The 13733-nt window shown below is 57.5% G+C and overlaps 7 protein-coding genes across 7 annotated transcripts; 4 read left to right on the top strand and 3 right to left on the bottom strand.

Moving 5' to 3' along the window:
- The first annotated feature begins 164 nt into the window (after nucleotides 1-164).
- On the top strand, nucleotides 165-3252 carry SCHCODRAFT_02584725 (uncharacterized protein). The gene is made up of 6 exons (XM_003029519.3): nucleotides 165-250; nucleotides 312-602; nucleotides 658-1431; nucleotides 1486-1697; nucleotides 1757-2445; nucleotides 2500-3252. The coding sequence occupies exons 1-6, from the start codon at nucleotides 234-236 to the stop codon at nucleotides 3154-3156; spliced, it is 2640 nt and encodes an 879-aa protein (XP_003029565.1). The 5' UTR covers nucleotides 165-233; the 3' UTR covers nucleotides 3157-3252.
- Nucleotides 3253-3353: 101 nt separating this feature from the next.
- On the bottom strand, nucleotides 3354-5850 carry SCHCODRAFT_02633235 (uncharacterized protein). The gene is made up of 2 exons (XM_003029127.2): nucleotides 5117-5850; nucleotides 3354-5067 (listed from the first exon to the last, which is right to left on the bottom strand). The coding sequence occupies exons 1-2, from the start codon at nucleotides 5552-5554 to the stop codon at nucleotides 4084-4086; spliced, it is 1422 nt and encodes a 473-aa protein (XP_003029173.1). The 5' UTR covers nucleotides 5555-5850; the 3' UTR covers nucleotides 3354-4083.
- Nucleotides 5851-5958: 108 nt separating this feature from the next.
- Nucleotides 5959-7479, top strand: SCHCODRAFT_01156990 (uncharacterized protein). The gene is made up of 3 exons (XM_003029518.2): nucleotides 5959-6268; nucleotides 6325-6508; nucleotides 6558-7479. The coding sequence occupies exons 1-3, from the start codon at nucleotides 6261-6263 to the stop codon at nucleotides 7389-7391; spliced, it is 1026 nt and encodes a 341-aa protein (XP_003029564.1). The 5' UTR covers nucleotides 5959-6260; the 3' UTR covers nucleotides 7392-7479.
- Nucleotides 7480-8203: 724 nt separating this feature from the next.
- On the top strand, nucleotides 8204-8527 carry SCHCODRAFT_0111062 (uncharacterized protein; the record flags this gene model as incomplete). Its single annotated transcript, XM_003029517.2, has 3 exons — nucleotides 8204-8211; nucleotides 8265-8454; nucleotides 8507-8527. The coding sequence occupies 3 exons, from the start codon at nucleotides 8204-8206 to the stop codon at nucleotides 8525-8527; spliced, it is 219 nt and encodes a 72-aa protein (XP_003029563.1).
- A 591-nt stretch (nucleotides 8528-9118) lies between these two features.
- On the bottom strand, nucleotides 9119-10916 carry SCHCODRAFT_02633233 (methionine aminopeptidase). Its single transcript, XM_050345760.1, has 7 exons — nucleotides 10336-10916; nucleotides 10158-10270; nucleotides 10067-10102; nucleotides 9769-10004; nucleotides 9524-9699; nucleotides 9403-9471; nucleotides 9119-9339 (listed from the first exon to the last, which is right to left on the bottom strand). The coding sequence occupies exons 1-7, from the start codon at nucleotides 10888-10890 to the stop codon at nucleotides 9229-9231; spliced, it is 1296 nt and encodes a 431-aa protein (XP_050198688.1). The 5' UTR covers nucleotides 10891-10916; the 3' UTR covers nucleotides 9119-9228.
- Nucleotides 10917-11687: 771 nt separating this feature from the next.
- Nucleotides 11688-11964, top strand: SCHCODRAFT_02703433 (uncharacterized protein; the record flags this gene model as incomplete). The annotated part of the gene is made up of 2 exons (XM_003029516.2): nucleotides 11688-11880; nucleotides 11942-11964. The coding sequence occupies 2 exons, from the start codon at nucleotides 11688-11690 to the stop codon at nucleotides 11962-11964; spliced, it is 216 nt and encodes a 71-aa protein (XP_003029562.1).
- A 335-nt stretch (nucleotides 11965-12299) lies between these two features.
- SCHCODRAFT_02356602 (uncharacterized protein) lies at nucleotides 12300-13651 on the bottom strand. The gene is made up of 6 exons (XM_003029125.2): nucleotides 13412-13651; nucleotides 13145-13278; nucleotides 12986-13058; nucleotides 12879-12924; nucleotides 12700-12784; nucleotides 12300-12637 (listed from the first exon to the last, which is right to left on the bottom strand). The coding sequence occupies exons 1-6, from the start codon at nucleotides 13482-13484 to the stop codon at nucleotides 12470-12472; spliced, it is 579 nt and encodes a 192-aa protein (XP_003029171.2). The 5' UTR covers nucleotides 13485-13651; the 3' UTR covers nucleotides 12300-12469.
- Nucleotides 13652-13733: the final 82 nt, after the last annotated feature.

The raw sequence follows: 13733 nt of genomic DNA, 5'->3' as shown, positions 1-13733 counted from the left end.
CGGGACTTGGGCTTCTGCGAGTCTAAAGCGGCACTCGCACCTCCGGGCCATATCCTTTATGGTGTCGAGACCGGCGACACGAAGCAGGCGGGACCTGTACACGTGCTACGTAAGCTTGGGCCCGAGCGCGGTCAAAAGCGGCGCCGGCAGGTCCTCACCCTGCCTGACGCTCCTTGCTGCTTACCACGACAAGCGCGCCACAAAGCCACAATCGTCTTCCACTTCTGCTAGCCATGGAACCCGCGTCGAGGTGCGTGGGGCATCCTTGCGGAACGCTAGTGGCAAAACCTGACCCCTCCGAATTACGACAGCTACACACTCCCTGACGAGGTTCAGAAAATATTGGACCACTTTCGACAGTCACTAAATAATACCGGACAAGACAACCAGTGGCATCCTCCCTCCAACGCAGAAGACAATGCTTCGACGCCTGCATGGCGTGAGCACGTCGCCGGTCTTCGACTCATGCTATCCGACACCGCGCACTGTGCGGAGGGAAATGGAATATCGTTGGCATATGACACCCAGGATCACGTCGGCGACGCGATGCAGGAGGCTATCCTACACAAGCTGGCCGGCATATTCCGTAAAGGCGAACCTGCGTACGTGTGGCAACATGACGTGGTTGGCCCACAGCCAACTGACAACACTTTTCAGGCTGCTCACCAACGCATCGAGTTCCGGAAAGACATCCTTGCTCTGGCAGGGCTTACGCAGACACTGGGGCTTCTACTTCAGCTTAGACACGCGCTTTGGTATCGGAAGCATGGACCTGCCTTTCTCGATGCGAAAGGTGTCGTACAGGTTATCATACTTCGCTCAGCTCTGGGAAGCAAAGAAGCAACTTCAGAGGGTTCTTCTTGCACGCTTATTGCTCCTGCATACGTTTTTAGGGGTCATCGACACGACGAAATCCATGGACCATGCGCGCAATGACTGGAACAGCGCGCAGATCTCTTTTGGTCGCGCGGACTATCCGTACCGTATCTGCGAAGCCCTGGAGAAATCTACGACAACCGACCAAGCACGCGAAGCGGACATCATGCGCGATACAGTTTCTCGCCTGCAGGACCTGCTGGGGGGTGACGACTTTGGCTTGTTTTATGTGGTTGATGACTGTCAGTACTCACTGGGAGAGTGCATATCTGGAATAGGCTTCGACGGGGAGAAGCATAGGGAGGACCCATTCAAAGTTTTAAGCGACTTCTGCGCTGAGCTACCGTGGATGACGCCCGTCTTTGCGGCCACTTCCGCGCGACCTCCGCGGGACCTCCAGCAAGCCTTCCCTTCGCTCAAGACCGTCAGTGCGACCGGCGGGTCGAACCCGGAGCATGTGCGTGATTTCTTGCGCTCCTACCTGCCTGCTTCCCTCGTGGCATCCGAAGATGGAAAACTACTGCTGGAGCGGGCCGGGCTCTGGCTTCGTGGACGGTATGGTGCCTTCATTGACTTTCTGCTGCTTCGATGCTGACACACTTTATTCAGTCACGGGGTAGCCGCTGACTTCGTGAAGTACTTCATCTGTGGCACACCGCTATCAATGCTTGATGGGCCTCACACGATGCTCCATCGATTTATCAACGAGAGGACCGGTTTTGTTCCCTACGATGACATCCCCCTGGCGGTCGACGAAGGCACTGACCGGCGTCTATACCTTATGAAATTCCCTATCCACTATTATTTCCCGGCCAGTGAAGGTACTTCGTTCTGTCTTTCAGCCGCCTGGAGTCTTGCTGATGGCGACCTCTTTCCCTAGTTCCCAGCGTACGCGTCGTCATGCACCATATTCTATATCGATATCTCGTTCTCGGCCATGCCCCCACATTTGGCGCCACCGAGGATTGGATTGTCTCCTATGGCCTCGGATACTACGCCGACAGCGATATGTCCATAATAGTCGTCGACGAGCCCCTCACCATGGCTCGCATCGCACGACTGTTTTGGGTTAAGAGCTGGAAAGAACTGCCTTTCTTCAGCCCCAAGCTCATCTACAGCCCCGACTGGCCCGCATTCGCTAGCCCCCGTGAACACGCCGTTCTCCTCTTCTCGCGCTTCTTCGCCACCCCTCACGCGCCCTACGAAACATTTGTCTTCCCAGGCAAGAAAGCGCCCCATTGGGCACAGCAGCGGGCAGAGCTCGTCGAACTGAGGCCGGGCGTCTTCGAGAACGGCTCTCCAAGGTATCGCGTCTGTCGACACGCGGATTACCCAGCATCCGCAGTGCTTCCTCTCGCCACGGATGGGACCTCTTATGCGACAACGCTCTCTTGGCTCCGGCACGAGCACGACACCGCGTTCTGCCTGCTGCCGGACCCAACGGCGTTCATGTTCGCACTGCGGCGGCTCAAGGGCGATTACCTTTGGGTCATCGTCCGCGTCGTACCCCATGCCGACTTCAGCCCGCACAAGGGTGGGCTGAGCAGCTACTTCAAGGGCAAAGACAAGGTAGGAGTATTTTTTGCTGTCTAAATGCGCAGCTCGCTGATCCATCTCGACCAGACCGCCGACGTCTCCGAAGCCCTCGCGTTGCTCCGCACGTCTCTTCCCAATCCATGCAAAGCGCTTGGAGATCTTCCTGTGCTGGAGGTCGCCATGCAAGCGCCAGACCTGGACGCCCCCGATCGCGAGACCCGCATCCGGAATGCAAGGGATGCACTCGATCATCTAAAATTGAGCCATATACCCTCGCCCTACCCCAACAAGCACAAGATAGTCACCGTCAACCCTTACCGCGTCCAGTACACCGAAGCGATGCTGGAAATGGCAATGGAGGCCGACAAATCCTGGATTGTATATCGCATGGTGGCCAACATCGTGGGGGAGACCAGCATCTCGCCTGATAGGCATGGGCGGCGGCGGAAAATGATTGCGTCGCCAGCTTCTGACCCCAACATCCCAGGAGCTGCAGGTACTCTCTTGCCACCAGTCGCACGGAAAATCGAGCTGGAAGTTTCCGCGTCGAACGTGCCGCTCAGTTCAAGTTCTGAGCATGTCACTCGAATGGAATTGCCCACTGGAGACACCTATGCTGCGGCGGGAAAGCGCAAAAGGTCGCAGTCGCCCCCGGAAATGTCGCATTCATCCTCAGGCTTGCCTGATGAGATCGGACCGCCGTCAAAGCGTTCGAAGATCGATTCCAAGTCGCCTACGCCATGACCGTGCTGACCGAGCTCTATACTACACACATCCCACCATCCATATCATATTGTACAATTTTGTCTCGTTACGCAGAATTGACCTTGACTTTCAAAGAACCTTGTGCTTCGCCACCTTCTCCTCTTCAAATTCTACGATGGTTAGTCACGCGTCGAGCCGGCTTGTCGACGGATGGTAGGACCCTTTTGACGGTGTCTGGCAGACGTTCCGAGACCATTTGTCAGATCTGGGCAGATCTTACACAGGAAAGATCAGCGACAACGAAGATTCATTAGTACAGCGCGGTCATACAGTACACAATGAGTACATCGGTATCAGTGCACTAAGTCGCCGCCGAGAAAAATCATCATCAAAGTCCTTTGTCACTGCTATGCACGCGCGAGTTATTGCGGAACCCGTACCACGAGTCACCGCTCGCGCGAACCACTACGACCACTACTGAGCACGCACGGTGACTATACTGAGAGCGCACGGATACCATAACGAATGTCCGATCGGATGGGATCAGGGAAAGACATGGACGAGGATGGTCAACGACGCGAAGCCGCGTAAACGACTCGAGGTCGTCAACCACAACACCCGCCACACCCGCCAAAGACCCCATCCGGGAAAGTATGAACATCGCCAAGCACACGAGAAGAGCCAGCATAAGAGAACGAGGGAATGCATGAGGGCATAGGATGGATGATAAATAGACTATCCAAGCGAAGGAGAGCGCATGGGGTGCGTGAGTGAATCGTGAGTAAAGAAAGAAAGAAAGAGATTTGTTTGCGCCGGCATCGCGCGCGTCTGCAGACCACTTTGCTGCTGACGCCGTCGACGCCGGCCACCACAGTATCGCATCCTCCTCCTCCGGGTAAGTAGGCGACCGTGCACAATCTTCTCCTCGTTCAGGAGAGCACGGCCGATGCATTGCATACCCACCACTTAGCATCGCATCCCCAGCACGTTCTCCATCAGCTCGCGCCGCATCTCCTCCCGCATCCGCTCGCCCTTCGCGTACTCCTGCGCCAGACTCGCCTGCGGCCGGGCCTTCGTCAGCACCCGCGGCGAGCGCGCCTCCAGCGGCGTCCGCGGGGTGCGCTCCGCATAGGCCGACTGCGGCAGGCGCTGCTCCGGGACGTGGCACTCAGCGAGCGGCGTCTGCGGCGGCAGCCGCTTCGGCGCCCGCGCGAGCTTGCGCGCGCGGGGCGGCGCGTCAGGCGCGTGGCCCTCGTCGCCGGAGAAGGCGTTCTGGTACGGGCGCTTGACACCCTTGCTCGAGCGCTTGCGCAGGACGCGCGTGTTCTCGCCTCGCTCGCGCTCACCGTCCATAGACTCGATGTCCTCCACGACGGGGAACTCCCAAGAGAAAAGCGACTCCTCGAGGGGCGGGAGGAGCGCGTCGCCTAGGGGAGGGGACAGCGAGGAGACTGCGGGAGAGTAGACCGCGGGCGGTGAGCAGACATCCGGACGCGCGCCACTGGGGCGACGGAGGACCGCACTCTCGCTCTCGACGCGGGTGTGGCCGAAGGCGCGAGGTCCACCGACGGCACGAGGCGCGAGGCGCTTGACGCCGCGTTCATCCACGGCCGAGCCGACGCGGCGGTGACGAGAGTCCGGCCCTGAGGTCCTGTACCCGTCCTCCTGATTCGCAAAAAGCACCTCTGGGGAAGGTAGAGCAGGAGTCTCGGGGCTCATCTGCCACTCCGGCACGCGCCTGCTTGAGCTCAGGTAGCGCCGGTCCGGAGCGGATGGCGAGCGCATGTGCCTGTACTGCCCCGTGTAGGAGTCCTCCAGCCTGCGCTCGAGCCTGTGCCCGAAGATGACCTCGGGAGGCGGGAGGTCTGGAGTCTCGGGGCTGTCCTGCCAAGCGGGAGCGCGCCGATCGCGGGCATGGTGGCCGCCAGCGATATGTGGCAGGGGAAGATCCTAAAAGACAATGAGGAGGAGCGCGATGATACGTAAGAATGACACGCACCTTGGGGGACGGGGTCTTCTCCCATGCCGACATTCTCCTCGTTCGGCTAGCACGTTTGATCGTCCGGACGCGCTGAAGCGGCGATCCTGTCTCATCCTCCATCGCAGACGCGCCACCATCGTCCTCCTGCACAGCTGCAGCAACGCGCCTCGACCCATCGAGGCCGAAAAACTCGTTCGCGAGCACGTTGCTGGGCGCGCGGTTGCACCCGAGCTCGGACAGATGCTGCTCGAGCGCCATCTCCGCGTCCTCCCTCTCCACCTCTTCCGCCATCGTCCACTCCTGCTCCACCTGCTGGCGCCAGCGCTCAATGTCGATCGTGTATTGGGGCTCCGACTCGACCATGCAACGCTCCTCCTCCTCCTCCATGACTTCGGGCCGGACGGGGACGGCCTGCTCGGCGGCCAGGCGACGGGGCTGACGACCACGGGGTGCCATCTCGACGATTGTGTCGGGTCAGGGGGAGTACGGTAGGCAGGTGAGGGTGGGGAACAACGATGAAAGAGGGGGGCGGACTGCGCGTCCTATAGGGTGTTCGAGAACAAAGAACGACAAGGCGGCGCTGCTGTTGCCTGTCCCGCAAGATGGCCGTGGGTGGCCGGTGGCTTGTATTGACCCGCAATAGCAGATTCGCGGGTTGGGAGCCGGATTGCAAGAGGTGTTGGTCAGAACAGCAACGCCGCCTCTCAATCGGAAGCGGAAGTCGAGAACAAGGATGATGGACGGATCGGGACAACCGCAGCCTGACGTACAACCCTTTCAAGCTCCGCACCGGCGATTGCCGCTCAGCGTCGCCATCCGGCTGTTGCCATGCTATCTTGTCTCCATTCCTCACGATGTTCAACTGGCAATTTCACGACGGACGAAGAGGGGTCTTGAGAGCTACCAGCAGTGCGATTGATAAAGACACCTTGTCGATGCTGCGGACTGAGGTCTGCTCGTATATGGTCGGCGCAAAGGAAAGTGTCTGACTTCTTTGTTCCGAGTGGCAGAGATGGCCACCGTCGATCTTCTTCGTCCCACTTCTCCTTCTTCCGAGCCATCGAGAACGCCTTGGAGCTGAGAGCGCTGTATGCGGCATGACCTCCCCCTCTGCGCACGCTCGATCTAACTTGCAGATCCGTCGAGACATACACGTATCACCATGCCTTCGTAAGCCATTTACTCTCTTTCGAGGGTTTCTTGCCTGACCATCTGACATCTAGCAGTTCCCATCTCTCGCCTTTGCAAAAGCGCCGCTCCGCGCCCGATCTCAGAGGTGGCACAGACGGGCAGCACGTAGGATGTCCATTCCATCCGGGCGCCGCCAATCTGGTCTCTTCTCCCTCTGCTCTTCGCAGAACCTCGTCAGCTCTCGGACTCCGCCGACTTTTCGTTGACACAGATGGCCGGGTACGTCTTTGTGCAGCTCACATACATGTACTTTCTTATTATTTCTCAGGCCAAACTCATCGAGGCGCCTGATGCAACCCGAACGGGAGACGCAAGATATGCCTTTCAGCTCGCTCATACGGGGATTCCAAAGCAGCCGGACGAGCGCACGTCTGTCCAGTCGACGCGTGAAGTCTCTGACTGGCTAGAGGCCCTGCCCCTTACAAGCGAATTTTCCCCTGTTCCGCCAAGCGGGCCCGACTCTCCCAACGTTCCTGGCGAACCTCTCGACGACCTTCCGCATGCAATTCCAAGCGGGAACCCAGCCCATACTCATGACGTCTCCTTCGCCGAACGTCTCTCCTCGAATCATCTTCCTGGTCCCGCATTCTCAGCCAATGCACCTCGCCGTACCTTCTCCGCAGCTTTCTTCCCTCTGAAAACCTCTGCACCCGTTCCTGCGCTCCTGGCTGCCTTCGAATGGTCGCGATCCGTACCACCTGTCCCGGCGGAGTGGGATAGTGACAGCGATAGGGAGAAGGACGCAGGTGCAGCAAACGACGCTGCTGGGGACTGCGACGAGCCCTTCACGGTGTCCGAGCACGACTCCGACACTGATAGCGCCTTCAAGCTGCGCGCGCTGAACGCCGAGATCGATTACCTCAAGCAGCTGGTGTCGGATGAGATTATGGAGCAGGCGGGCGTGGCTAGTGAGCGTCCTTCCATTCTCGACGAAGTGGTGGCGGCGAGCGATGACGAAGTGAGGTCGAGCGATAACGAAGGCGGCCATTCGCGTCATGAGAGTCATCTTCCCGCAGAGTCCGATGATGCTCAGCCCGATCAAGTCGACGATGCTTTGGCGTCGTCGAACAACAGTGAGAGTGGGATGTGCCGCGGCGTCTAGCAGCACTGAGAACGCAGGCTCTATTTGGACAATTCTCGACCCATCTGTACTATCAATTTACCCTATTCATTAATCCGCTTCCAACAACATAAATAACATAGTCGTATTCATGTTCCCTGGGCACCGGCGTCTTTGTCTTGCGTGGGGAGACGTGATGTTGTGATGAGAAGCGGCTGCGACAAATGGAAGCAATCAGAAGCAATCCAAAGAGCCTTCCAAAAAGGGGTGTACTTAGGCCGTCGAGGCTGGAATTTGTGTCTGGGCCCATATGCTCAGGATCACATTAGCAGTTCTCCACTATATCGATTCTCGTGTTAAGACTCATCTCCAAGTATTTCGCAGATTGCGTCTCGCTCATCGCATGTATACACTCCCATCGCTAGCTTACACTTCAAGCTCTGGCGACGCAGAACTCTCCACTGCGCATGTACACCCTGTCATCTGTTCCTTTTCTCCTGCTCATGATACGCTCAGCCGTCGTATGGTCAACGCCGCCCCCTGCCGCGCAGAGTCCGCAGCTAGCTTTGCTTCGAGGGCACGGGCCCCAGTAACAACTCGTGCACAATGCAAGAGCGTGGGAGTCGGTATCTCTCTGGTCCACCCCCGTATGGTAAGAAGGAGGCAGGCGAAGCCACGCGTGGCTGCACCGAGGCCACGCGACATCGGCACATAAATACCGATGTGGCGTTCCCCCACTGTTCTCTCCAACCGCCACCTCGACCTTCGCCTCCCTCTTCCTCACCGCCTTCCGCGCGTCCCCTTGCCCCCGCCGTCCATTAGACCTTTCCCCCACCTTCGCCACCGCGTCCACCATGATTTCGTATGTGTAACAGTCTGTTGTTGTGGCCTTCGCGCTGATCACATTCCTCACAGACGCGCCCCCTCCGCCCATGTCATCAACTCCTCCCGCCGCCGCGTACGCAAGTCGCGTGTACTTCGCGAGCTCAAGGGCACCGTTCTTGGTGTCACGACGGGCAACACTCCACGCGCCCGCACCGAAGAGAACAAGGAGAACATCGCGCCGTGGGACGCTTCTACTCCTACCGCCAAGAACGTGCTTGGGGTATGTCTTGCATCCTGATCCCTATGTTCATTGCACTGATCCCACCCTCTAGCCCTCCAGGAAACAGTTCTAACTCAGCACAACCATGCATGGACCGGCGCAACCTCCCTCCGCCCCTCGCGTCATATACACCATTCATGCATTTTCACGACCTTTGCATTGACGACTACTCACTGGCATCATACTCACATCCTCGCTATGCATACACCATCCACTGTTTTCCCGAGCATAATTTCCTTTTTTCTTTAAATCGCGTCTTGACGGCGTCGACTACTTTTTTCTCCGGGTTTGTAGTCTCTCATCTCTCGTCCCAGGCTATGTAATCGCGATCTCCATATACACTGCTATGTATGACCACCAGCGAAAATGTTTGTGTTCATGACCCCTCATCCGTTGCAAAAACCGCCGATGCCATTGTTCTCGAATGGGGTTATTCGACGGCGGATCAGCGGAGCGAAGCATTCCGAAAACCCGATCTGCTCGGATGCAGAAGTCCAGGTCACATCTAGCAATGGCCACTGCCGCTGTTGTTCGTCAATGCGTTCACCCTAATCGTACAGGGGCATACTCCAGGATACTCTGACTGCTTGAGGAAGATCACGGGCTGCGCACAGTTCGTGATTCACCTTCCTCGGCTTGGGTCGAAGAAGTCGTCTTCTGGCCCGTCACTGTAGGATGATTTACGATCAAGTACATCTTGCGTAGAGACCGCCGGATTTCTTATTCACCCGGGTGGGCCTACATGAGTCGTCCCAATAGCGATAAATACTGACACTAGAATACGCCTCGCCAGTCCTCAACCGAGTCGTCCCACCGCGTCAACACCTCGACGCCGTCCTCTGTGACGAGGACGGTATGCTCAGCCTGGGCAGCGCGCGCGCAGTTCTGTGGCACTCTTGTCAGCCAAGCCGCAGATGATGACTTTGTTTCGGCAGACTGAAAACTCACCTCCGTAGACGCTGTCCACCCATCCGGGAATATCCACGTGCTTGGGTCGCTCCCTTGTATCACGACGGGCTCGGAAATTGTCAGCACGAACGCGAGTCAAATATAGTTCGACAAGGCTCACCTCAATCGTGAACACATCTCCAGGCGCCATCGTCCCGGGCTCTTCGTTTAAGGAATGGTATATCCATGGAGGACGGTGGAACTCAGTGCCGATACCATGACCGCTAAAGGTGTCGGAGACGCAGTAGGGTCCGTAGGAGCGCCACCGGGGGTCGGGGCTGATTGAAGGCGAAAGGTCTGGTAAAGGCGGTGAGCGAAGGAAACAACTTAAGAGGGACTGAACGAGGAGGACCATATTGCGCTCACCTTTCCCCTTTACTACTGTGTTATATATCGACTTCCCGATACCTCTGAATGGCTTCCCAGGACCGCACGCCTCTATTCCTGCCGCGAGCGCGGCTTCCGAAGCGGCGACGAGCGCATGACCGGGCTCGTCGACATCGAGGGCACTGACTGGAAAGGTTCTGCACGTATCGCCGTGGTATCCGTCGAGGTAGACGGTGACGTCGATTTTGACGATGTCTTCGGGCTGCAGCGGTCGTCTGTCAATTACACGTAAGTAGGTTTGGCGAGGCAAGATCAAGAGAGAGAATGCGATGCTTACTTGTCTGGAATGCCATGCACCGCGACGTTGTTAACGCTGCAGCGAGAAGAAGTCATTGAGTAGGTTAGAGGCGCATTATAATTCTGCATACCTCGTGCAACACGCCTTCGGGAAGCCGCCATACCCTAGTGGGCTCGGGTACGCGCCTCGCTTGACAATGAACTTGTGCACAGCATCGTCTATGGCGACAGTGGCGACGCCGGGCTAGCAAGAACGCAATTTAGCCCTGTTACTCGCCAGATTAGTCGAAGTGAAGACACCCTGCTCACTTTAACCAAGCTCCCAGCGAATCTGAGCGTTTCCGCTGCAAGCTTACACGACGCACGTATCTTGCGCTCTTCCTCTCCTCCAAGTGAAATCAACACCCGGCTTGCACCCGCGTCAGGCAAGTCAGCGTCGGGGTCTACTTCCTCGCCATCTTGCGGGTAGTTCGGCGGCCGAGTTATTCTCTTGGGAACAGAGCGGCGCTTTATGTGGTTGACGCCGAAGATGAAGGGCTCCTGGGGAAGAAGGATCTGGTAGTTGCCGAAGTCAGGTTTGTCTTGCTCGAGAAGGCTGGTATCTTGGTCTTCGTCGAATGGATCATATGGTGGTGAGTTTCTTCGAGCAGAAGTGCGTAGAGATCTAATTGAGGAAGGTAGTAGACCTGTTGAAGCATATCCGGGAATGCGGGTCGAGCAGGAAGGCCGTGTCCGAAATGGCAAGGTGGAGAAGCACGCAGCCGGTCCACCGCAACTGTAAGTACGCGGAACGAAGCGGAGCTCGTTCAAGGCAGCACCAGGTTTGCAGCTCGAGAGATTAAGACGGCGTACAGCACGGTGCATTGTCGAGCACGTCGAGCGGTGACCCGTGACGGTTGGGAAAGAGCGTGTTCCACCACGTGCGCCATTATTGCTGGTCGGCGATCAAACGTTCAGTCGCGTGCGCGCACGTGGAGTAACTGCCGGCAGCACTGAGCTTGAACTGAACGTTCACCAAGCTGCTGCCAGTGTGCTTCAGAACAACCTTCGCAAAGTCTCTTGTTCACGCCTGCTTGATTATACTGAAACATGGTGACCCGCGTGCTGCCGCTTTCTCTGTACATCGGCTTGGAGAAGTCTCCATCAAGCTATTCGCCGGCACCCCTCTCGAGGCCTTACACTTGGCCTGCATCCCTCATCTCCGACAGAAAACTCTTGCTTCTACATGTATGCTCCTTTGATCAAGTTGTACGGCTACATGTCCAACGGCCTTGCGTGGGGGGCCGACTTCGCTTCTTGTCAATCACCCAAGCGTAGAGCCTGCTAACGTACCCGCAGTTTGCTCGACCAGCCGACAGCCGAGCTATTACATCTGCTTGAACGTGCCGCCTGATCCGCGTCGATCCTATTGAAACGAGCTACAAGACACCGTGCCCGAGACGAAACACTAACTGCGAGGTGTTGAGGCTTCCGGAACAGTCGTACCCACCATCGCACCGAGCTGTTCGTGGAGCAAAAAATTGCGCATAAAAGCCTGGCTGGTCACTGCATCTGACTCAGTACACATCCATTGTCTTCTCTGTCCTTTGAGGTACGCTATTATGTTCGTGCTCTCATCCCCTTGCTTACAAGACGATCCTCGCAGCCAAGCTACTACCACCATGCGCTTCACTCTCACCTCCATCTTCACCACCCTCGCGCTCGCCCTCGGCGCCTCTGCCGCCGGTTGCGACTGCTTTGACTACACCAAGGGTTCCTGCAAGCAGTGGTCGAGCAACTTGATGAACGACGATCTCGTGGCGCACTGCAAGGACTCGGGCATTAAGACGTACGGCGTGTGCTGCGACTCGTGCCGTGAGTGTTCCTAGTGTCTATCCCCGTATGCATGAGATAAATGACTGACGAGCTCTTACAGCGGGCAAGTATGGGTGCCCTTGAGCGCGCCATAGAGTGAGAGGGTGTCGGAGTGTAGTGCGAGGCTTGCACAGATCGCAATACCGGTGAAGCAGCTGAGGACCACGTTTCCGGTAGCGGAATAGATCATACTGGCTACAACAAACATAATACATCGTACATCGTACCTGGAAAGTCCTTCTCCGAGCATGCAGCAGTACACACAACCAACGTCACGGAGCCCAAATCTAGCTCGATTCGAAAGCCATCTCGCCTGCGAGCGGCGCGCCAGTGATACCAGACTTGACCACTCTCAACACGCGCATTCGCCCGCCTGAGGTCCACCGCCTGTAGATTGACCACCTTGCCCCTGAACTCGAATTGGTGTGCCACCAGAGTGGCTCCTGCGGTTGGGCCTGGTGGGGCGGCTGGGGCCTCTTGAAGGGGGCGCTCGCTTGCCGCGGACGGAGGGCGATTCGCGATGACCGCTGGCGGAGGACGCGCCGTTGCTGCTTGGAGCGTTCGCTTTCTCCAGGATCTTCTCGACGAGCTAGTGGCCGGCCGTGTCAATATCACGCGCGCGCTGGCAGTATGACCACCAGAGCACAGCACGCACCTTCTCGAACACCCCCTTCACCCCCTCCGCCGTCTTCGCGCTCGCCTCAACGTACAAGCTCTCCATTTGCCTAGCGTACGCAGCGCCCTCGTCCTTGGAGATCTGCGCGAAGAGTTCGAGTTATCAGCCGAGGTCGTTTAAGCATCGTCAAGAGTCCAACGCACCTGTCTCCCTTCTGTCTTGTCGACCTTGTTGGCCACGAGGATCTTCACCACCTCCGAGGGCGCGCGGCTTTCGACGTCGGCATACCTGAGCGAGCGTATGGGTGAGCACTTCGTCGTCACCCGCGCCCTAGCCTCCGCTCGGAGGGGCGAGGGAGAAGAACGAGGAACAGCCGACTAACCACTGCCGCAGAGCCTCGAACGAGCCTCGGTCTGCTACGTCGTAAACTGCAGACGACCGTGTCAGCATGCAAGTCTCTCCAGATCGGCTAGTCGAAAATGCACCAACCCAACACGACACCCTGCGCACCCCTATAGAAATTATTGGTGAGGGAGCGGAAGCGCTCCTGACCGGCGGTGTCCTATGGAGTAAAGCGTGAGTATTGAAGGTCAGGGCTTGCGCATAGAGAGCGTTGTGCTTGCGCCGCTCTCAAGTGAACCCACTCACCCAGATGCTTAGCCTGACCTTCCGTCCGTTGACGGTCATCGCGTGTAAGTGGAAGTCCATGCCGACGGTGACGGCTGTGTTCGCATTGAAGGACTCGTCCGTGTTGAGGAAGCGGAGGAGGAGGGAGGATTTTCCTGAGTGTAAGAGTGAGCTTGATTCGGGAGCGATGAGAGTGGTGGCGAGGGGAGATCGGCGACAAGGGGTTGAACGCAGGATGATACCAGTTGCGAGGGATGGCCAAGCGCCGCGCTTGCTATATCTACGCACCTACTTGTGAGTTTCCAATGAGCAGGATCTTGACGTCCTTCGTGGAAGGGTCCTGAGACCTGGAAGCGGCCATGGGCGTAGCGTGAGTGCTGAGAGGCGATGATAGTGGTCTTGAAGTCGTGGATGCTCGAGATCGGCAGCGGAGCCTGTAGGAGTATGATCTGAGGATATCTAACGCAGGTCGTCAAGAAGAGTGCTGGAGATGGGCGAGAGAAATCGAGAGGCGATCCCTAGCGCTCGCTTGACGGCCAGGAGAAAGCCAGGTAATTAGTAGTTCGAGCAGCACGGCAGGCGCACCCCCAACGCATGGTCTCGGCATGTC

This window comes from Schizophyllum commune (genome assembly GCF_000143185.2).
Source record: "Schizophyllum commune H4-8 unplaced genomic scaffold SCHCOscaffold_9, whole genome shotgun sequence".
NCBI lineage: Eukaryota > Fungi > Basidiomycota > Agaricomycetes > Agaricales > Schizophyllaceae > Schizophyllum > Schizophyllum commune.
Note: the sequence above shows the minus strand (reverse complement) of the source record. Positions and strands in the feature narration are given on the sequence as shown.

Coding starts and splice junctions, on each gene's coding strand:
- SCHCODRAFT_02584725 (XM_003029519.3), top strand. Junction 603..657: donor TTCCGTAAAGGCGAACCTGC/GTACGTGTGGCA, acceptor AACACTTTTCAG/GCTGCTCACCAACGCATCGA. Junction 2,446..2,499: donor ACTTCAAGGGCAAAGACAAG/GTAGGAGTATTT, acceptor CATCTCGACCAG/ACCGCCGACGTCTCCGAAGC.
- SCHCODRAFT_02633235 (XM_003029127.2), bottom strand. CDS start 5,554: ATGGCACCCCGTGGTCGTCAGCCCCGTCGCCTGGCCGCCGAGCAGGCC. Junction 5,068..5,116: donor AGAAGACCCCGTCCCCCAAG/GTGCGTGTCATT, acceptor ATTGTCTTTTAG/GATCTTCCCCTGCCACATAT.
- SCHCODRAFT_01156990 (XM_003029518.2), top strand. Junction 6,509..6,557: donor TCGTTGACACAGATGGCCGG/GTACGTCTTTGT, acceptor ATTATTTCTCAG/GCCAAACTCATCGAGGCGCC.
- SCHCODRAFT_02633233 (XM_050345760.1), bottom strand. CDS start 10,890: ATGCACCGTGCTGTACGCCGTCTTAATCTCTCGAGCTGCAAACCTGGT. Junction 10,271..10,335: donor TCGCTGGGAGCTTGGTTAAA/GTGAGCAGGGTG, acceptor CGTTCTTGCTAG/CCCGGCGTCGCCACTGTCGC. Junction 9,472..9,523: donor GAGATGTGTTCACGATTGAG/GTGAGCCTTGTC, acceptor ACAATTTCCGAG/CCCGTCGTGATACAAGGGAG.
- SCHCODRAFT_02356602 (XM_003029125.2), bottom strand. CDS start 13,484: ATGGCCGCTTCCAGGTCTCAGGACCCTTCCACGAAGGACGTCAAGATC. Junction 12,925..12,985: donor TGCGCAGGGTGTCGTGTTGG/GTTGGTGCATTT, acceptor GGTCGTCTGCAG/TTTACGACGTAGCAGACCGA. Junction 12,638..12,699: donor ACAAGACAGAAGGGAGACAG/GTGCGTTGGACT, acceptor CTCTTCGCGCAG/ATCTCCAAGGACGAGGGCGC.